General features: G+C 44.0%; 1 protein-coding gene across 3 annotated transcripts in view; it reads left to right on the forward strand.

Moving 5' to 3' along the window:
- The window catches only part of rps6ka5 (ribosomal protein S6 kinase, polypeptide 5), a 227051-nt gene extending 206381 nt beyond the window's left edge, over nt 1-20670 (forward strand). For all 3 annotated transcript variants that reach the window (XM_078562015.1, XM_078562017.1, XM_078562016.1), the window contains 4 exons: nt 3513-3704; nt 9410-9569; nt 10608-10771; nt 11486-20670. In XM_078562015.1, the coding sequence (XP_078418141.1) occupies nt 3513-3704; nt 9410-9569; nt 10608-10771; nt 11486-11719 (750 nt within the window). In that variant the 3' untranslated portion in view covers nt 11720-20670. The remainder of the gene's footprint in view (nt 1-3512; nt 3705-9409; nt 9570-10607; nt 10772-11485) is intronic.
- Nucleotides 20671-22969: the final 2299 nt, after the last annotated feature.

The following is a 22969-nucleotide window of genomic DNA, read 5'->3' on the forward strand; positions in this document are numbered from 1 at the left end:
TTGAACCACTGCTACTAAACAAAAACAGAAACAGAAATACCTGGAAAAACTCAGCAGGTCTGGCAGCATCAGCGGAGAAGAGCACAGATGACGTTTCGAGTCCTCATGACCCTTCAACAGAACTAAGTAAAAATAGGAAAGGGGTGAAATATAAACTGGTTTAAGGGTAGGGGGGAGGTGGTTGTTGGGACAAGCAGCCAGTAATAGGTGGAGATAACCAAAAAATATCACAGACAAAAGGACAAAGAGGTGTTGAAGGTGGTGATATTATCTATAGGAATGTGCTAATTAAGAGTAGAAAGCAGGACAGACAAGGTACAGATAGCTCTAGTGGGGGTGGGATGAAGGAATACTAAAAGGACTAAAAGGTAGAGATAAACAATGGTTGCATGGGAAGGTGCCGTGGGAGGGGGGTGAGGAGTAGGGGGTGATGGAGGAGTGGACCAGGTGTCATAGAGGGAACGATCCCTACGGAATGCTGCCGGGGGGATGAAGGGAAGATGTGTTTGGTGGTGGCATCATGCTGGAGTTGGCGGAAATGGTGGAGGATGATCCTTTGAATGCGGAGGCTGGTGGGGTGATAAGTGAGGACAAGGGGGACCCTATCATGTTTCTGGGAGGGAGGAGAAGGCGTGAGGGCGGATGCGCGGGAGATGGGAGATTTCTGGTGATAGACTGTCCACCAATATCCATTACAAGCCTACCGACTCCCACAGCTACCTCGACTACAGCTCCTCACACCCCACTTCCTTTAAGGACTCCATCCCATTCTCTCAGTTCCTTCACCTCCGTCGCATCTGTTCTGATAATGCCACTTTCAAAAACAGTTCCTCTGACATGTCCTCCTTCTTCCTTAACCGAGGTTTTCCACCCGCGGTGGTCGACAGGGCCCTCAACCGTGTCCGGCCCATCTCCTGCGCATTCGCCCACACGCCTTCTCCTCCCACCCAGAAACATGATAGGGTCCCCCTTGTCCTCACTTATCACCCCACCAGCCTCCGCATTCAAAGGATCATCCTCCGCCATTTCCGCCAACTCCAGCATGATGCCACCACTAAACACATCTTCCCTTCACCCCCCCTGGCGGCATTCCGTAGGGATCATTCCCTCTGTGACACCCTGGTCCACTCCTCCATCACCCCCTACTCCTCAACCCCCTCCCACGGCACCTTCCCATGCAACTGCAGAAGATGCAACACCTGCCCCTTCACTTCCTCTCTCCTCATCGTCCAAGGGCCCAAACACTCCTTTCAAGTGAAGCAGTATTTCACTTGCACTTCCCTCAACTTAGTCTACTGCATTCGTTGCTCCCAATGCGGTTTCCTCTACATTGGAGAGACCAAACGCAGATTGTGTGACCGCTTTGCAGAACACCTTCGGTCTGTCCGCAAGCATTACCCAGACCTCCCTGTTGCTTGCCATTTCAACACTCCACCCTGCTCTCATGCCCACATGTCTGTCCTTGGCTTGCTGCATTGTTCCAGTGAAGCTCAACGCAAACTGGAGGAACAGCACCTCATCTTCCGACTAGGCACTTTACAGCCTTCCGGACTGAATATTGAGTTCAACAATTGTAGATCTTGAACTCTCTCCTCCATCCCCACCCCCTTTCCGTTTCTTCCCCCTCCTTTTTGTTTTTTCCAATAATTTATATAGATTTTTCTTTTCCCACCTATTTCCATTATTTTTAAATGTATTTCCATCCATTGTTTTATCTCTACCTTTTAGCCCTTTTAGTATTCCTTCACCCCAGCCCCACTAGGGCTATCTGTACCTTGTCTGTCCTGCTTTCTACTCTTAATTAGCACATTCTTTTAGATAATATCACCACCTTCAACACCTCTTTGTCCTTTTGTCTGTGATATCTTTTTTTTATCTCCACCTATTACTGGCTGCTTGTCCCAACAACCACCACCCCCCCCCCCCCACCTCTTAAACCAGCTTATATTTCACCCCTTTCCTATTTTTACTTAGTTCTGTTGAAGGGTCATGAGGACTCGAAACGTCAACTGTGTTCTTCTCCGCCGATGCTGCCAGACCTGCTGAGTTTTTCCAGGTATTTCTGTTTCTGTTTTTGTTTTGGATTTCCAGCATCCGCAGTTTTTTGCTTTTATTTTTTTGAACCACTGCTGCTGTGGCCTTGTTTTGTTGCAGTGGGTCATTGTTCATTTGTAGTCACTGCTCAATTTTTAATTTGGAAGAGATCTGCTGAGAAAAACAGTTGAACTTTAATTATGTTCAGTTTATTTTACATGCCCTGCAGACAGCTGGAACCTGGTTTTTGGCAGATCAGGGGCTCCAATTCAGCCAGGTAAAGGTCATGTTCGGAGTAAAAGGCCTCTGACTCCCATATTTTACTGCTTCACAACATGTCTTGATATGGTTGTGCTGGTAGTATGTACTTTTTTCTACTGTTAAACACTGGTGTAATATTTGGATAAATAGATAATCATAGTGCTCTATTGAGCAGAATTTAGAGGAGCTTTTCCAATTTTTATCCTTTCAAGTGTCATATTGGCAAACTTTCCCAAGAAGCATTAGTGTTAGTGCTTCTTAATACTCCTCTGCATTTAATGGATTCAATCACATTATATTTTTTGTGCATTTTTGCCTTCTGTGTCAATATCTTGGCATGTTTTTTCAGAGTCTTGCAAAGATCTTCACCATATACAAAAGAATTGTGATGTGGCTACACTGTGCCTCAACGATCACCATTGATAAAATAAAAAATCCATTATGAATCAAACTGACAACTGACAGCATTATTCTTAATAATCTGGCAAGTCACTTGGTATCAAAAAGCGAAAATAGATTAACTTTTCGAGTGTGACCTCTTCATCAGTTAGAGGGAGACAGGGTGGGGCAAGGGGGTAACAGGCGGGGTGGGGGGTGGGGTGGCGATCCCTGCTTCATTAAGTAGTGTCTCAACTGAAAATTGTGAGTGGAGCTCTCAAGCGAGCTTCCCAGTAGATTTTGTGTGTGTGTGTGTGTGTGTGTGTGTGTGTGGCCTACTGTAAATGCATAGTTCAAGCTCCCATGTGGGACATGCTATAAATTGAAGCATTGAGAAATGCCATGTGACAAGAGGGACAATGCTAAATAATTGGCAATACTCAACTAGATTTGGCGTTTGCTTCAGCAAATTAAAATGATCATGTTCTTGTTCTAGGTATACATGGTTTATGAATCACATCTCTTCAACTTAATCTGACTTACCCAGTTACATTTAGTTCTCTGAGGTGCACAGATGCTTGTAACTTGATTTTGTATCAAAAATCACTGATGTAATTGGTATTCTTAGTTTGCTTTGTCAGCTTTTAGGAAGACAAAAATTGACCCTCATCTGCAAGTAATAGTCTAATCTACCAAAAGAATGCTACAATTTACAGGAACATGCTATAAAAAGGGTATCATAGTTCAGTATTTCACAGAACATTTTGTAGTGATTGAGTGATGAAATTTATTAATAATCTTGTTTCCATTTTTTCCCCCACCCAACTTTTGTTCTGCAGAACTTGTTATATGCTGATGATAGTGACAGCACAGAAATTAAAGTCATAGATTTTGGGTTTGCACGATTGAAACCTCCTGATAATCAGCCTTTGAAGACCCCGTGCTTTACGCTACATTATGCAGCTCCTGAACTACTGAAGGACGACGGTTATGACGAATCCTGTGATCTGTGGAGCTTGGGTGTTATCCTGGTAAGTTGGTGCAGAGGTAAAGGTTGGTATCCCAGGGAAGCCTGGTGAGCTTACATCACAGAAGGTCGTTCAGCCTATCTCACTTGTACTGATTCTCCGATTGTGTAATCCACATTCCCTTTCCTTTTAATGTCTTTTATGGATTCTTTGTGGTAGGGTATTCCATATCCCAAAAATCCTCTGTGTAAAAAAAAATTCTCCAAACTCTCATTTCATTTTTGCAATAATCTTGGATTTTATGTCCTCTGTTTACCAATCTGTAGGAATGGTTTATCCCTATTATCATAACTTCCCATGGGGCAGAAATTTCATGTTGGCGTGCAGGGACGGGCCCCGCAAATCCACGCGTTAAAATAACACGCGGTGATGTCGGACGAGCATCCCGATGTCACCGCGCGCCATCGCGATATTTCATTGGGCAGGCGCGTGATGATATCCACTATGCGCCCGCCATTAATTAACAGGCCACTTAAGGCCCTTGACGCTCCGATCGTCACTAATTTTTCGGCGCCCGTGCAACCTTCGGGTCGGCACACGGGCGCAATGGGCAGGCAGTTAGGACACATTTGTATAAACCTCATCCACGGGCGGAATAAGAGGGCTCAGTGGGGTCGTGAGTGTGCTCTGTCAAGTATTGATTTTTCAAAGTTATTGAAACTTGCCTGTGTGATCTGTGATACTTCGAAACGCATGCCAGCTGCTTTGTCTGGACTCTTAACCTTCTGGTCAACACTCTACAGTGAGGAATCTTTTTTGGGCCTGTAGGTTTCAGGAAGCCTTCCCTTAGCCTGGGAATGGGAGCTGAAGTGTCCACTGGAGGCACCTCCTCTGAGGAGGAAGGGAGGGCTAGAAGTGGGAGGAGGCAAGGAGTGCATGTTCAGCCTTCAGGGGAGCCACCTTTGGGAGGACAGGCGCAGACACAAGGGCCACAGGGCCAAGAGGTAGACCAAGGCGGAAGGGGCCACAGAAGACGCCACTATCCTGCTGCCGGGGTGTACAGGCAGTGAAGCAGCTACCTCAATATGTCTGAGGTGCAACGTTGAAGGAGGCTCTGCCTCTCATGGGAAACAGTCAACTATATCTGTCAGATGATTGGGCCTGAGATCTCTGCTAACTGTGTGGGTGGACACCCCACGCCAGTAGCTCTAAAGGTCACAGCTGCCCTCAACTTCTATGCCTCTGGCTCCTTCCAGGGGACGATGGGTGATCCTTGCAGTGTCTCCCAATCAGCTGTCTTACACTTGTGTCAAGCAGGTTACAGGCGGTCTGTTTAGGCGTGCATTGAGCTTCATCCACTTCCATTGGGACCAGGCAAGCCAGACATTGTGAGCCAGAGGCTTCGCGGCCATTGCTGGCTTCCCCGGCGTCCAGGGTGCAATAGACTGTACACATGTGGCCATCAAGGTGCCGGCAGGTGAGCCCGATGCCTTCATCAACGGGAAGGGCTTCCACTCCATGAACGTGCAGATAGTGCGTGATCGCAGGATGCAGTTTCTACAAGTCTGTGCAAGGTACCCAGGCAGTTCCCATGATGCCTACATCCTCAGACACTCCCAGGTGCCGGGGCTCTTCAGTGCTCCAGCCCGGCTTGATGGATGACTGCTGGATGACAAGGTCTATCCCCTCAGAAGGTGGCTCATGAAACCTCTCTGCCATCCAAGAACAGAAGCTGAGTAGCGGTACGATAGGAGCCACGCCTCCACATGGGCTGTGGTGGAGAGAACCATCGGTCTTCTCAAGATGCGCTTCCGATGCCTGGACCGTTCAGGAGGCGCAGTCCAGTGCCACCCAGATCGTGTGTCGGTGATAGTGGTTGCATGCTGCGCTCTCCACAATCTTGCGCTGGAAAGGGGGGACACAGTGGACAATGAAGACATCGATGCAGTGGCTGCAGCTGCACACGATGGGTCCAGCAGTGAGTACGAGGATGAGCATGCACAGGGAAATGCTGAGAGGGTAGACGCTGACCCGGGCATACTGCAGGGAGGCAGGGACACCCGGGAGGCTTTAATCCAATGAACCTTCAGCTAGCAAACCACATATGGACCTCCAGGACAAGCCTGGGCTCTAGGCTCCATACTCGATACCTAAGTGCAAAATCTGCCAGGTTAGGAACAGTAACTAAGGGCCGTGTTAACAAAGCTGAATGTACCACAAAGCACTCCTAACATTTTTGGAAACCATACACATGCAGAAGAAAAGAGGTACCCTCAGTCATGGTCACATGTCTGAATTTAATATCAGAAGGAAAGAAACTTAAGCTAAAAAAAACGACAATGGTGTTCCAATTCAAAGCAAATCATAAAGACCTCATCTCAGGCCAACACCAAAGCACCAGTGATAAACCCGTGTGCCTAAGGTGCCTTATGTTTACGTTTCTGGGTGCTATGTCTTGGTGCTGCCCCATCGCTGGGAGTGGTATCTGAGATAGCCTGCTGACTCTGCTGTCCTGTTGGCCTCGATGACCTTGATGGTCGACCTCTGCCTGTGGAGCCTGTGCTGGCCCTGCCTGGGAGGGATCTGCCAGTTCCACAGCTGGCATCTCCCCAGTCATCACAGCCTCACCAGATGCTACAGTCACTGGGAGAAGGGTGGAGGAGCTGCCGCCCTCATCCGGAGCGCCCTGAGAGGTGCCCGCTGAGACGACGGGCAGCTGCTGCGCCGACGTGAGGTCGCTTCGGTCCTCCCTGCTCACCGTGGATGGATGGGCACCGAGCTGGGAAACTCAGTGCCCAGACCATCTCCCACACTAGCATTGACCAGCTGAGGTCAATGCCGATGTGAGGGCTCGCTGGTCAGAGCGCATCTCCAGGAAGCACTGATGGGTCTCTTGGAGGAGCCTCTCCAAGAGAGTCTCCACTCTCTCCATGGAGGACGCATGGCCCTCAGACATGTGACTCACTGCTTCGGCAATCGTCCGCATAGACTCCTCCACCACAGAGACCAAGCCAAACATAGCCTCATGTATCTCCCCCAGATGCTCCCACACACCCAGCCACATTTCCTGCAGCTGCTGCATCGTGGACAACTCCAGAGGCACATCATCAGGCACTGACTGAGCATGTGCCTGCTCCCCTGCAGTCCTTTGACTGCTGGCGCCATGGGCACTCTCTGTCTCCGCCAACTCACGCAGCGACTGTGAAGTGCCCTCACCGCTGTGCCCCGGGACACTAGCCGATGTTCTAATTCCCACCAAGGTGCTAGTATCGGCGCTGGTGCCTGCCTGGCAGAGGTGGTGTGACACTAGTGAGACTTCAGGGCCCATCAGGTGTGAGAGGGGGGCCACTGCTGCTCCTCCTCCCGGCCCTGCTCTGATGATGCTGAAAGGAAGAACAAGGACATTGGATCAGTTAACGTGGAGACAATGATAATGTGCATCCCTGTTCCCCAGATCATTATGCGCTCATCCTTCGATAAGCAATGATCAAGCCATGTTGCAAAATTAAATCACATCATTCAGCAGTGCTATGGCTGTTGGGAGAACAATGCTGACCTAACTGCTGGGCACACATACCTGGCCGTGGCACCCCAGCCTCACCAATACCTGTGGACCTGGGAGCATGGCGCATTTCCAAATCCAGGGTCCCTGCTCAAACCGGCTGAGAATGGCTAACCACGCCTGTCCCGCCGCCAGTCCTCACACACTCTGCAGCATTATGCGCATTCTTCTGCCGAAAATGAAAGAGCATTGATTTGTGCAAATTGTACATGGACTCTCTTCGTGCACGGCCCACCCCAACCAGAGTGGGACATTGCAGGGCTCCAGTGCCTCCTCACCCCGCTGCTACCAAACACACACACAAAGATGCTAGGCCTGTTCCCCACTCCCCTTGGCCACATGCTGCCTACATCACATTAGGCACCACACGGTATATCCTTCCATAGCAAGGAGGTGCAAGGACGTGGAGCGCAGAGGGCAGCAGATAGTTCGTTGCCACGCCAACTTGAAGCTCCCCTCCCAGCACGTCATCACCCTGACTTGGACATGTCCTGGAGTTCCAGCACAGTGCCTAGGTGCAGTTCCTCCAGGTTGCCCCCAAAACAGTCATGTGGGTCTCAGTGTACCACATGCTGCGGGGGCAGAACCCACCTCTTCACCACCCTCTCAGGCTGACCTCAGCATGGGCAATATCTGCTGGCCCACCCAGCAAAGGACACATGCTGTCAATGATTCAATGCAGTCACTACACTCAGACTTGGGGAGGTGGGGGGAGTAGCAGGGGGGAAAACTGACCTGCTGAGTTAAGTGACCAATGTCAACACTGCCCTCACCCTTCCAGAGCGCAACAAGGCATTGAAGTGCTTGCGACACTGGATCCAGGTGCACCGCACCACATCACAGGAGCTCACCACCCCCGCCACCTCCTCCCAGGCACGTTTCGTCATGTGGGGGGGTCTCCTCCTCCCATCCTGGGGAACCAGCACCTCCCGCTGTGCTGCCACCTCCTCGAGGAGGGCAGCAAGGCAGTCATCGGGAAAAAAAGAGGGGAACACTGGCCCCCCCACCCTACTCTCCTGCCTGGCCTGCCCCGATGGCCTACCCTCCAGACTTGAGTCACCTCCATTGCCCCTCTACAGAGCCCTTCGCCTAGACATTGCAAGCAGGCTTTCCAAGGCTGCCAGGCCTGCCTTTATACAGGTCACCGGGTCGCCATTGGACCCAGCAGGCTGAGTGCACCCACCACCACCAGCCTGAGTGCACCCACCACCGCCCGCCCACTCCCACTATGCATGGGAGTCATGAAGTACGTTGGGCGGGCCTTAATTGGCCCGTCTGCGTAAAATGGCGGCATGGACCCGATTACAAGCGGCGATCGGGTCCACGCCCGCCCGTTCCTGCTTCACCCCCTCGCCATCCAGAAAATTCTGCCCATAGTATTGTGTCATCATTTCTTGAATGTTGATTCACTACTTGGAATAAAATATTTTGGACCCTGTAATTCCTGAAGCTGGAGAGGATGGGGTGGGGCATCTATGGTAGAACCCAAATCCACCAGAGTTCTGCCCCCTTTTCAGGCCCATCACACATTCTTTGGCACAAGCCTATAATATGCCTGTAAAATTGCCAAATCAGTTTCAGCTGTGCCCTCAATGATAGAGCAATGCCAAAATTGGCATGAGGGAACACACCTCAGTGTGCCACGCACCCCCTCACCAAAAAGCATGGCATGACAGCAAAAACTGTGGTATGGTCGTTTAGTGAAATTCCTCCCTTAACCCCCCCCTCACAATCTACACACCCCCATCAAAGCCTGATCAGGGAAGTACCCTAATTATACCAGAAATTGAATTGGTGCCAACTCATAATATTTAAATTGACTTTCACAAGGGTGTGAGGGATGTTTGCAGGATGTTGGTGGAAGTCCTACTCTGCACCAGATGATCTATTTCTCTATTCCCCCCCTGCTTGCCAAAGGAGTTTTGGGGCCTTAATCTCCAGTTTTGATAGCTTGGTGAGGGGATGAGGAGAATCTCTAATTCCACAAAGCTGATGTTAGTGTTCCTGCATGATCTAATTTGTAGGAGAGCCCACTGGCAAAAGTCAAAGCATTCAATACACGCTCTCAGTCTTGTTTTAATAAATGGTGTTTTACATTTAAAAAATTGTCGTGAACCCAAACACAAGTTGTGGCTAAGGAAATATTTTCCCTTTCAGGGTTTAAACATGGCACGTTTTCATTTCTGACTGTTGTTCCCTCCGGCAGTATACCATGCTATCGGGGAAAGTTCCATTCCAGTGTGAGGAAAAGACATTGACGTCCACCAGTGCCGAAGAAATCATGACGAAAATAAAACAAGGGGACTTCTCTTTCGAAGGGGAAGCCTGGAGAAACGTCTCGCAAGAGGCCAAGGAATTGATACAAGGTAAGAACAGGCAGTGACTGACTTTTCCTAGCCCAGGGCCATTTATAGCATTCTCCCCATCATCGCTTTAGACCCTACTGAAGTTAGATTCTGCCCTTTCATTTAAATATAAAGTTATCAATGGTAAATTGAACAACTCCTGAAACTCCTGCCTAATGATCCATTTTATAAAATGTCGCTGAAAGGAACACAAGGAAAGTTATTGCATTAAAGTCCAGAACAGCTGGTCCTAGTTGTTCTGAGTTCCACTGCCTCCCACTCTTCAACATATTGTTCCTTTTCCTTCACCATTGGACTCCTACGAGGATTCCTACTGTTGACTGAGTTCAAATAGTCACAACTCCATTGCAGTGAATGAATACCTCCCCATAGATGAACCACCCCTCCCCGACCTCCAACCCATTCTATCTCAGCACCTGAGCTGTAAAAGAGAGCTCGTTGATCTGTCGTGGAACTATGCCTCAAAGATAGCAACTCTCTTTGGGCATTGGAGGGAGAAGACGAGAAATTATTTCAAAGTTGTTTTAAAATTCCAATTGATGAGTGCCAAACAGAATTCTGAACCTGACCTATTTGATTGGGCAAGCTTAAGTTAATTTATTAAGTATTTGTAAATTTGGACATTTTTTCCTGCATTATAAAGAGCAGCAGTTTAAGGAATGAAATCACTTCCATTGTTTGTGGCCAAATAGGATCTTCGACTACTGATTAAAATATTCAAAAGTTGTAAATAACCAGTACCTGAAAAATGAAAAGGCACAAGGCCACTTCTCCCAACACAGAACCAGTCATTCCTCTTTTCAGCTGCTGGGTGGAACCCTGCTGTGTTTTGCCAGTATTTTGTGTTAATTTCAGATTTACAGCAGTCCACTTGCTTTCTTTATCTCTTGTGAGAAACCTGCATCTGGGAAGGATTATCCAAGCAATACCATTCCAGCTGAAGGGAGGGCAGGAGTTGCACTGACAGAAGACCTATAAAGCTAGAAGGCGAAATAGTTGAGCGATTTGCTTGTAATACTTTGCGTTTTTCACTTGCAGGCCTCCTAACCGTTGACCCAAACAAACGGATTAAAATGTCGAGTCTCCGTTTCAATGAATGGCTTCAGGACAGCAGTCAGTTATCATCCAACCCACTTATGACCCCGGACATTCTTGGTTCTTCAGGTGTTTCTGTCCATACGTATGTCAAGGCAACTTTTCACGTAAGAAAATCCTTTCTGTTTCACTCTCACTATGATTGCTCTCTGGCTATCATACCTGCAGTGCCTTAAACAAATGTTGCTCTACCAAGATGATTCACTAAGGGCAAAAAAGCTGACATTAATAGCAGGGTATAGGAGTTGACTGCTGGTGCTGTAGGTATTGCAGAAACCAGTCTGAAGAGATTTAAACAGGGAGCTCTGCTCACTGACTTACACTGGATCCTGGTTCAGTAATATCTCTATTTTAAAATTCTCAGCCATGCATTATTCCTCAGTTCCCTTGTCCCTCCCTAACCTTGTAACCACCTACAGCCCTACAAGAACTCTGCCTTCCTCAAATTCTGGCCTCTTGCACATCCCCAATTTCCTTCGACTTCCACCCCTGCCCCACCAACACCCCCATCCGCCCTCAACATTGCAGCTGTGCCTTCAGCCCGAAACATTGAAATTCCTTCCTCCACTTCTCTCTCCCCCTTTTAAGAACCGCTTTAAAACCTACACCTTTGACCAACCTTTTGGTCACTTGTCCTAATATCTCTTTATGTAGCTCAATGTCAAAATGTTTTCTCCTGTGAAGCATCCTTGGGATGTTTTACTGTGTTAAAGACCCTCTATAAATGCTGTTGCTGTACTTGTTTCTGAATTGGCTAATGAAATGAATTCTGTGCATTAATTTTTTTGTTTTGTTTTTCTCTTTGTTTGACCTCTGCACAGGCCTTCAACAAATGCAAGAGGGAAGGTTTTTGCCTTCAGAATGTGGACAAGGCACCTCTGGCAAAAAGACGCAAGATGAAGAAAACCAGCACCAGCACTGAAACGCGGAGCAGCTCGAGCGAAAGTTCCCACTCCTCCTCCTCTCAGTCCCATGGCAAAGCCACACCATCCAAGAAGCCCAACAACCCAGTGGACAGCAATAACCCGGACAGTATCTTTCAGTTCTCCGATTAAGCTGCTGCAATCACTCTTTCACAATTTAAAAAAATTGCATTTGTATGTTTTTAATCATGAATTTGACTTGATCCTTTGAGGACTACAAGTTTCATTATGTTTTTTTAAGTGTGCCCTCTCCAAAATGCCTAAAATATATCGTGCTTTTAACTTATTCCAAAGCACACATATATATAAAAAAGTTATACATAGTTCTGTACTTCCCTACATTATCAATTGATTGGTTTTCTCTGGGGAATCCAAAATTAGTGGTCATACATATGACAGTTACCATAACTCCAATCACGAATTCAGGAGGAAACTTACTACCACATGGAGTAATCAATGTGAGTAGAATAGATGCCTTTAAAGAAAGGTTAGATAAGTACATGAGGGAGAAAGGAATATGAGGATATGCTAATGGAATTAGCTGGAGAGCAGGAAGCTCCTGTGGACCATAAATACTGGCATAAACCAGTTGGGCTGAGTGGCCTATTTCTGTACTATAAATTCCATGTAATATTCCTGTATTGGAAAAAGGTCTGATTTTTAAACAGTTTAAAAATATGTACATTCTGGGGAAAATAAAATCCCACTACCTGGCACTCATGGAACTTTTATTGACTTTTCTGTGTCTTTTTTTTAAAGTGTGAAAGAATTGCTGCAGCACACAAATGTTATTGGGTGCACTTTTCAAAGAACATTCGCACATATTTCGGTCCTACAAGGTACGAAGTAAGATGAAGGTGCTGTGTTTGGTGTGTTTATCTTTTCCTACAAGACTGAATCAAAAATAAGAAACTTGCTGTACAAACCGATCTACGATGGACATAACATATGCAATCGAGATGTGCAGGTGGCTCAGATTTCCCATGTTAATCGCTTGCACTGTGTAACCTTAGAACTGTTGCTATTTTGCTTTTAATTTTTTTCAAACACTTGCTTTGTGTTCCGCCGTGGACCTGCTCAAGTGTAGCTGGAGAGCGGGAATCATTCACAGCTGCCTTTTCTATGTGATGGGATCACAATCCTGTCACTATCCTTAGCCCACCTACCCTCCTCCCTCACCCAACGTTCTGAGGCATCTGGCAGGTAGCATCCTTTGTTCCAAGTGATTGGTGGAGGGTGTAGGAGCACACTGTTTACCCATTCCCTTAGTTGCTGATTGGTGGCTCAGAGATAGCGCCTGAGGGAAAAGAAGAAACCCATATTCCAAACGGGGGAGAAAATCGAAGATTTTTCTTTCCCCCTCAAAATGTAACTGCTCTGGAGTGACACCAATTCTGACCTCTGCAGTGTCTTTTTAAGTGAAACATCAAATAAGTGACCGATGTGGGAAATCTGAGTTCTAATGCATCCTTTATATATATAAATATATATATGTTCTATTTTTAGGGGCCATATGGGAAATTTGCTTCTATATTGAAACCAAGGCTATTTGATAGTAATGTGTGCTCCTATGCCATGTGCTTTGTTATTTATGTATTCTTTGGCATGTAGTCTGTTTATTTTTTTGCATGGATGATAATCATGTAGCCAATCTGTTAGTACAAGTTTAAAGAATTGTGTTGCAACCATTAACTCGTACTGCATCCCAGCCAACAATTTGACATCTTTGATGATTTTTCTGTAGTTGTGTTTTCTGAGTGACTGGTAATTAGTTAGCTGAGTGGTGCAGACCACCATCTTCAGATTAATACAATTAATGCAAGAAATCTGGATTATGTAGCTCTGCATGGTTTTTACTCCCTGTTTATGCAACAAAGAGACTTACAAGAAATGTAGGTTCGGTTGGGTGGATTTGTTTTTCTGTGAGTCTGGGCTAATAATGTGCAGGTCAGATGTTAACAAAGTGTTGTGCTGAAGATGATCCACAGGGATCAAAGGGAGTAGAAAGTAAGTGACTCTGGCCTGCAGAAGTTGCTGTTGGATAAAAGTTGCTCCTTTTTGGCAGCAGGAAACACCTTCAAAAACCAGCTGAGTTTTTCAGCTGCAGGAAAGGAGTGGCTATTCAAATCAGTTTGGATTCCCATTTTTTGTTCTTCGGCTGATAGCTTCTACATTGAGTACTGAACGTAAAAGGGGAAAGAAAGCAAATTACTGCAGATGCTAGAAATCTGAAACACAAACAGCACACGCTAGAATCACTAAATGGGTCAGTCAGCGTCTGCAGACAGCGAAACACGATTCTGGAAACTGAAACATTAATCTCACGTTTCTGTCTGAAAAGATTCTTCCTGGCCTGCTAAGTTTTTCAAGCGTTTTTTGTTTTTATTACTGAATGTAAAGGATTTTCCTTTGTTAGTCATAATGAAACAGGGAATCTAAAAGGATCTCTAAATGATCTTGGTATTCATGAGATTTTGAAAGCCAGTTGTCTCTGACTACTTTTATGTGAATAGATAATTTATAAACTTTCAGAACCCAGTATTTTATTGAAAAGAAAACTTGATCTTCATGTTCTACAATCTTTTGACCAAATGAAGGGCCAAGTAACCTTTTATATACCAATGTAACCTAGCCTAGTAACTGTCTTTTTGCAAAGCACAAATCTTTGTGCTTATGCAGTTGATTGATTGGTGTCTACATGCAATTGTTTGCATCCTTTTTCAGTTGAGGGCTAGAGGAACATTGAAGGCCACCTGGCATGGCATTGGAGCTGTAGATTGCTGACATATCTGGCCCCGAATTTCCTGGATCACATTTATGCAGAAATTATGGCGAACTTTACACTGGTTTCCGCTCTGATCTTGCTGACAGGAATTTTTCCAAAATTTTCTGCAGAGCTCATTTGCCTGTAACTGGTGTAAAACAACACAAATACGGCAATAGGTGTACTAGCGATTGGACTGCTGTCTTCTGCCATGATGCCTCACTTGAAGCCCCCTGCCTCTGCTCTTGTTCCTCTTCCATTATTATGCAGAACAGCACTATGCCTGCTGGGAAGGACATTCCACCTGCTTCGTCCTTCTGAATGTGTAGTGGTGTTTGGGTGGGGGGGGGAAGCGGTGTGCACTGAGACTGACTGCACGTTGCTTAAATATAGTGCGGGTTTCGTAAGAAAATCACTATCAACATCCATTAGGCCAATGTCAGCTGATTTCGACCATGATGATCCCAAATATTTGGATGTAAATCTACGCCAGCACATTATTCATCCAAATTCAGGAATCTGGGGAGGAGCATTGTAAATGAGAGGCAGAGGGTCTCAGCAGACATGTCCGGGAATAAAGAGTAAACAATCGAGGAAATTTGCTTGTGGACATGTTTCAATGAAAACTGGCTTGAACCAGTTGTGTGCAAATTTCCACAGAAAATGTGCTGCACTTATTTCATGCCACAGTTGCGCTGAAACCTTTCAGGAAATTTGGGCCATTAGGGTTGCATTCTCTGTAGAATTAGATGGTGCTGGGTATGCAGCACTGTGGAACGGTATATTTCTACATTGTGCATATGTTAATTCTGTACTATTAGTACCTGGGGAGAAGAAGTTCCATCTTAAATGCCTTTCAGTCGTGAGCTTTTTTTTATATTTATGAGACTTGTTCAGCTTGGGAATTTGCTAAGTAAATAGGAACTCTGGACCTCCGTTTTGAAAGTGTCCAAGGTGCTGTAATGTGGAGAAGTGGCTGTCAATCACTGGATTTCTGACTGTTTGATGCATGGTTCAGACTAAATTCTACAATCTCTTCTAAATGCTGTTTTCATAGTGAATTCAATGTCTCCAATGGGACTTTGTAAATATTAACTTTAGCTACTGAACAGGCTGCAGTGTTGATTTTGATTTTGCATCCAGGTTAAATGCAGCTGATAGATCTGCAGCTCTTTCAAGCTATCTTCAGTCTGTTTGAAGTCATCTTTATTCGGAGCTGTGCACTCTTCACACTGCAGAATAATTCAGAGCATTTTCTCGCTACAGATTTATACTGTTGAAGAAGTCAAGCTTGCATAGCAACAGATTATACTGAATATATATGTTTTTGCATACAGTTTTTAACCCTGTATAATATTGATTTTTTCAGACAGCTTAAAGATTTAATTGAAATCAGAATATTGTTGTTACAGGGCACTGCTGTGTTGCTATATTTATTAGATATTTAAAGAATCTTGATGAGGGAAAAATAATTCAAACACTGAAGAGTTCATTGCAACTTTCTAGCGACTTGTACTAATTTTTAAAAGTTGATAGCTTTATTCAGATGAGTCAATGGTCAATGAAAGCTTCTAAGGCTTTTTAGAACTTTAAAGTCAACTTGTTTTAACAGTAGCTCCTTAAAGGAGATTGGCAAATACTTATTGCAGTTTTTTTAGTGAGAATTTAATTGTGGTTTTATTGTGTGTAGTGAGAATTGTCCCACTGTGCAAATGTGCAATGAAATTGATGCAATTTAATATATATATATTTACAACAAAAAGTCTCAGTAAATAGTATTGTAGATCATTTGATCCCCCTCCCAGAGGGAATGATCCACACAAGGATTGTGCTTATTTACACTTGCAAGAAAATGGCATTCATTTTTTTCCTTGATTTAAGTGTTCCGTGTTGTTGTCCAAAGGAATAAAATAACATCTGCAGCAAACTTAGAGCAACTAAAGAATAGAGATTTCAATTGATGCCTTTCTCATACAAATCCACATAAGCATAAAAAGTTCACATCACATGAGGCAGCTCTCCAGTCCATCATGCTTCCTGCCAGCCCTTTGCAAGAGCAAACCAAAACTTAAACCCATTGCATCACACTCCACTGCACGTTCTACCATCGCCCAGCCCTCCGCCTACCCACCCCCCCTTCCCCCTCACCCAACCCCCCTTTCCCCTCACCCAACCCACCCGGGGTAACTGACCCTGTTTGGAAGATTAATGCATTTTTCCCTTAAAAGGTTCAATGCCCTCTGCCTAAACCACTCTATTTTCATGCTCCAGCAGCCCTCAGCATAAAGACATTTCTCCTAACCTCTCTCCTCACTCAGTTCGTGATTATTTTACATTGTCAGCTCCTCAAGCTGGCAGTTTCACTGTCCTTACTGCTGCAAAGTCCAGGCCCAAGTTTCAAGTATTTTGACAAAAGGTTACAACCAGCATGTTAACTTAAATGTTCTGATTGTTTGCAACCTTTTCTGTTCTTGTTCTAGATTTGTTTAACAAGTGCTAATCTCATCTTGAATCTTTCACAGTAATGGTCCAAGTTTAAATACCATGTACAATGAAATTAAATCATAGCAGTAGGGGAATAAATCCAACATTCTGCACATTTAGACAGCAATCAGGAGAATGATACATGATTGTGTGCTTGTAGCTTTGTCCTGTTTTGCTTTTGTACAGCATATTTTTCCAAGTTAATTCTCTCTGTATACCTGGTAACTTTTCAAGCAGTTCAATGTCTTGCACAATGAACATTGGTATATTTTTGATATAGAAAGCATTAATGAGATATAAAACATGCTTGCTGACATGTGCAAGCTGTTTGGGGATTTTTTTGATCCCTCGTTGTTTATGCCCAGTCACGTAACAATCACTGTTTAACATTGCAATCATGCCTGTAAATTTTTTTTCAAAATTAATAAAAGTTAATCCTGTATTTCACACTGCAACTAAATTGCTGAATGTTAAATAATTGGAAGATTTTCATTTAAGTCTGACACTTGGAAGTTGTTAATCAGATTTCCTAATAGTTTTTACTTCACCTGTTATGTTGGGAAGGAAGGAGGAGAAATGTGTCTGCCAGATAATTCCAGGATATTGCACATTTAATTGCAGTGTGAAGAAGGCTTTAACCAGAGGTCTTCACACTTTTTTTGTATGTGGGGAAGCTCTCTAACTATTGGAACATGCCCAGGGATCGTCCATAAACCATCGCCGCACTGCCAGAGACCTCCTGCAAATATTGACAGTTGAAGTGTGTCACAAATAGTGACAAATATTAACTTCAAAAATACAGATTATAACTGAAAATTTATTTCCAAGGACATCAAAAGTAATCCAACTCAAAGGAAAATAATGTTGTCAGAATACTGTCACTGCAGGAAACCTTATTGTTGGACAGCAATGAAAATAATGTGCCAGTTAATCAACAAGTGCACAGCAAGAAAATATACAATACAGAATCCTTGAAACAATGCTTGGTAACCTTTTGGATTCCTGGCATTCCCTCAAAGTCCCTGATTTGAAAACATGTGTTTTGCAACTTCAAATCATGCTGCCGTTTAGTGGGTGGACTGCAAACAATTATGGTGCATTAATACTAACCTGCAAAAATAATTGCTTAGCCCACAAGAAGACCTTTGAGCCTGTGAGTTTGCTTTATTCTGATTCCATATCAGAATTTTTTTTCTCAATCAAGGGTTAGCTGTTAATGTACACTAGATCTATATGTGTGCCAAGTTTTTTTTTACACACATTTTAAGAAACAAGAGCATTAATTAATGGGATGTGTATACCTTTTGAAAAAGCGTGAGCAAATGTTTACATAATTTACCATGCTAGATTTTTCTTAGTGTCTAGATTCTCCAGGGATCGGGTGTTACGTTATCATAACTCTTTAATCTAGACAGTGAGGCAGCTCGACTGTGGATGGTAGTGAGTGAGAAGACAGCGTTGCAAGTGTTGGACTATGCGGGCAATGTGTCAAGCTCATCAATTATATTACATACCTCAAACCTTTTGCCAAGGTGTGTGCTACTTTTGTATTCGCTATAAGTTAGGCAGGAAAACTCCCACTAGTGACAGTGAATTTCTGGCCTTTCTTCGTTAAGAAAGATCCAAACTTATAAGCGGGTTCTACTGAGTTTTGCACAAATCAAGGAATGACTGTGGAAGTCACCTTGGAAAGAAATCCAGCAATTTTATCATAAATTAATTTCTGAATACCCACATGTGAATTTGTTATGTTTTTCTTTATTCCTCCCTCCGAAATTATAGTTTAATGATTTGATTCAAAAGGCAAAACTTTTGAAATATATTAGTCACCAATCCGTAGAACAAGATAGATACAAGCACATAGACTTTATAGGCACAGGCCATTTGGCCTAACGAGCTGGAGTTTTTTTTTTGATAAATCAACCTCACCTACCAGCAGTCTCACCACATGCCCAATCCCTTCTCCCCGGAAACAAGGTTAGTTTTCTGAATCCATTGATAACTGCCTGCTACAATAGCATTCCCTGTTAACTTCTAAGAATACAGACTGTTATAGTGGGCTGAAGAACATATTGTAGATGTTGTGGGCAGTGTAGTCTTTTGAGGCTTATTTTTAAGTGCTAATCCCTGTTCATCTTCAAGTTCCCAGCTTGGTACATTCAGAGTAAATAGTACATGAGGGGTCAATACAAGTTGAACTGCGTTAACTTAACTTCTTGTGGTAGGACTAAAGGAACAAGACCATTTTCACTGGTGGATCATGGATCACCCTGCACCGTTGACTGGGTTTCCCCAACACCTAGAGCATCAAGTTTAAAAAAAAAACTACCATAGCTGGAATTCCAAAACAATATCAGAAAATACTGAAAATACACAGCGAGTCAGTTGGTGCCTAAAGGGGAGAGACGAGTTAGCGTTTCAGATAGGGCTCTTGGTTGCAACTCACAGAGCACCCTCAAAAGGTTAACTTGCCTCTTTTTTTCCCCCTGCTTTCAGCTCCTGACTGACTTGTTGTGCATTTAGAGCATTTCCTTACTTTACTAAGAATTTTGAGTCATGTGGCACCTTTACGCTTGGGGAGAGCAACGTTAAACCTCCCATGCTTATACTATTCTGCATGCTATTTCTGTAGGCCTGTTTTACCTCTACAGGATAAGAGTGGCTCTGTTAGAGATTGTGAACGAGTTGCCTGTGTTGACCCATAGTACTTGGTGGAGAGAGCCTAAAACCTTGGAGAGAAAATCACCAGCAAAATTATCTCTCTGTCCCCAACCTAGCAACTACCTAAGGCTTCCTAAGTCTGCACATAGCTTTTGGTAGGCCCACCAAACAAGGAGATAGAAATTTAAATCAGATGAAAGATTTTTTTAACAGTGGATTTGTAACAGTATTTGATAGAAGAACGTTTTTAAAAGTTTTAAAGGTGAGGGAGCTACAATGTGAATAGATGTTGTACTTGTTTAATATGGCTTGATGTATTTGACTTGAGAATAATTCCTATTTATATATTATATATATTTCACACATATTGCTGTTGTACCAGGGACAAAAAAATACACACAGCAGTTTTTGTGTGTCATACAAGTATTTCTCCCTGTATAAGTTAAGCTACACACTGTGGAAATCCTACTAGCAGTTATACACTTTATGCAACACAAGACCGTACTCGTACGTTCGATATCCAATAGTCTGTTTAGAACTAGTCTCTTTTTTCTAGCTGGGCTAGGAATTCAAAGTGTTGAAGCATTTCTGTGTAGAACTTTTGCAACATCGAGTTGATAGTGAAGGTTTTTAAACAAAAAAATGCCAAAGTATTGTATTTTCACCCCTCGCTGTACATATCCGCTCAACCATAGAAAGAATTATCAGCTTGTTATATAAACTGATTAATTATGGTGATGGTTTGTAGAGGCATATATTACAAGGTGACGTGGGTTTTATAATACGGTTTATTTATTGCAGAGATGATATCCAAATCAAGAGTATTTTAATGGTGCAGAGATGGGTAGAATTTGTAAACTTGGTGTCAGAACTTAGTCATAATGGAAACAACTTTTCCTTTGCTTTAGGGAATTTACTGAATAAGTTGTATCAACTTGACAACTTGTGTTGGGCGATGGGGAAAATTGTGCTTTGTAAACTACTGTAATGCTATTTTAAGAAGTGGCGCAGTGTTTGGCATGTACTAACGTGCTTGCTTCAGTTTTATTCAGTTTAAGTATAGGATTACTATTGAAACCAAGGGCTCACACTTTCAGAGACATTTGTGTGAATAAATGTACTTGTTACTGTCTGTCTTTTGAACTGAAATAAACTTGCCAATAGTATGAAAGAAGTGCAGTATTGATTTGTCTGTCATTGCATCGTGTTGCTGAAAGCTGATGTAACAGCTGCCCTAGTGGCTCAGTGGATAGTAGCAAATATGCTGCTGAGCCCTAGGGCAGTGTTTAATGGTGGCGAGGGGGGATTCTTAGTTGCTGGCTCTCCAGCCAGCGAGAACCCCATGTCACCTCCTTTAGGGAAGGCCTGTTAACTGGACAGTGGTGGGCCTTCCCCAAGATCGAGGACTCCGGGGGCGAAAGTCCCGCCCACCGAGAGCTGGTGGTCAATCAGTTCGATTGAACGGCAGCACCACTGGGATGTGGTGTCTGCTGCCGATATGACACCCACCCAAGGCGTAGGATTGTCACTGGATCCCAGGCCACAGGTGAGTGATGGGGATGGAGTCAAAAGCAAGGACACAGAGTTGGCTCTTAGTGCTCCCCTCCCCTCCCCTCCCCTTCCCTTCCCTTCCGGATACCATGATCAGGCACTGTGCCTTGGACGTAAATAGCTTCCCACCCACTTGATTAAATGCCCCTCCCCCTCCCACTCCCTCCACCTCCCACTCCCTCTACCAAACATGCTACGAGGGAGGGAACAAGATTCCGCCCCATGAAACTACCAGATTGTAATTAAAAACCCATCTAGTTCACTGATGTCTTTTAGGGAAGGAAATCTGCTGTCCTTAACCAGTCTGATCCACATGTGAATCCAAACCCACAACAATGTGGTTGACAAGTAACTGCTCTCTGAAATAGCCTAGAATGCCACTCAGTTGAATTTCAAAACCACTACAAAGGACAATTAGAGATGGGCAGTAAATGCTGGCTTTGCCAGCAAGGCACAGATCCTCCAATTGAATAAGATACATTAAAAAAAATCAGTATTCATCCTGGAGTAATTTAAAAATCAAATTCACTACACCATACTTCTATTCATGAGTTGAAACATCTTGATTGTTAATTGGATCCTTAATTAGATTAGTTGAGTTGTGACTGATGTAACTGGACATCCAATTATCAGTGATTATAGCCTCCTGAAGACTTTAACATTTCAACAGCTGTTTAATTTTGCTGATTGATGGGAGCATTTTACTAAATAAGGAACTCAGTTGTCTCAATCAGGAAGGAGCAAGTTTCACTGTGAGACTCTGGCAAGTTAGTCAATCTCAGATGGGATTGTAATAGAAAGTGGTGGGTGTGGTAAGGAGAGGAAAATCACTAGCTAGATTCTCACAAGTGATTGCTGGAAAAATGGAGGGTGAGGATTGGATGAGTTTGTGACACCACTCTCGTCTGAAATTGGACAGTACGTGAATTATCAGTGGGTACCTGTAAAATTATACCCCAGAAAGATTCAATAACAACAACTTGCATTTCTACAGTGCCTCTAACATACTGAAACATCCCCAAGGAGCTATCAAACACATGGTAATTAGCTACATGATTATTGGATATTAGGACAGATGAGCAAAAGCTTGATCAAAGACGTAGGTTTTAAGGAGCATTTTACAGGAGGAGAGGCAGAGATGTTTAGGGTGGAGATAACCTTTCCTCATAAAACAACCTGCTCATTCCAGATATCAATCTAGTAAACCTCCTCTGAATCGCCTCCAACACATTTACATCCTTCCTTAAATAAACAGACCAAAACTACACACAGTGTTGAGATGCAGTCTCACCAATTCCCTGTATAACTGAAGCATAACATCCTTACTTTTATGTTCAATTCCAATAGCCCTCTTAATTACTTGCTGTACCTACATACTAACTTTCTGTGACTCATGCACTGGAACACCTAGATCCCTCTGCACCTCGGAATTCTGCAACTGCTCTCTGTTTAAGTAATGCTCTTTTTTTATTCCTCCTGCCAAAGTGAACAACTTCAAATTTTCCCACATTATGCTCCATCTTGTAAAAAACTGTCAAAAGTTGAGGCCCCAGCACAGACCCCTGCGGGACTCCACTCGTCACATTCTGCCAATCAGAAAAAGACCCAATAATGCATACTCTCTACTTTCTGCCAGCCAGCCAATCTTCTATCCGTGCTAACATGTTACCCCCTATTATTTTCTGCAATAGCCTTTGATGTGGCACTTTATCAAATGCCTTCTGGCAGTACAGTACGTCTACAGGCTCCCCTTCATCCACATCAACCACATGTTACTCCTTCAAAGGACTCCAATAAATGTGTTAAACATGATTTCCCTTTCACAAAACCATGCTGACTCTCCCCAGTTAACTTGAGTTTCTCTAAGTGCCCAGCTCTAACCTCCTTAATGATTGATTCTAACACCTTCCCCACAACAGATG

This window comes from Cetorhinus maximus, chromosome 18 (genome assembly GCF_964194155.1).
Source record: "Cetorhinus maximus chromosome 18, sCetMax3.hap1.1, whole genome shotgun sequence".
NCBI lineage: Eukaryota > Metazoa > Chordata > Chondrichthyes > Lamniformes > Cetorhinidae > Cetorhinus > Cetorhinus maximus.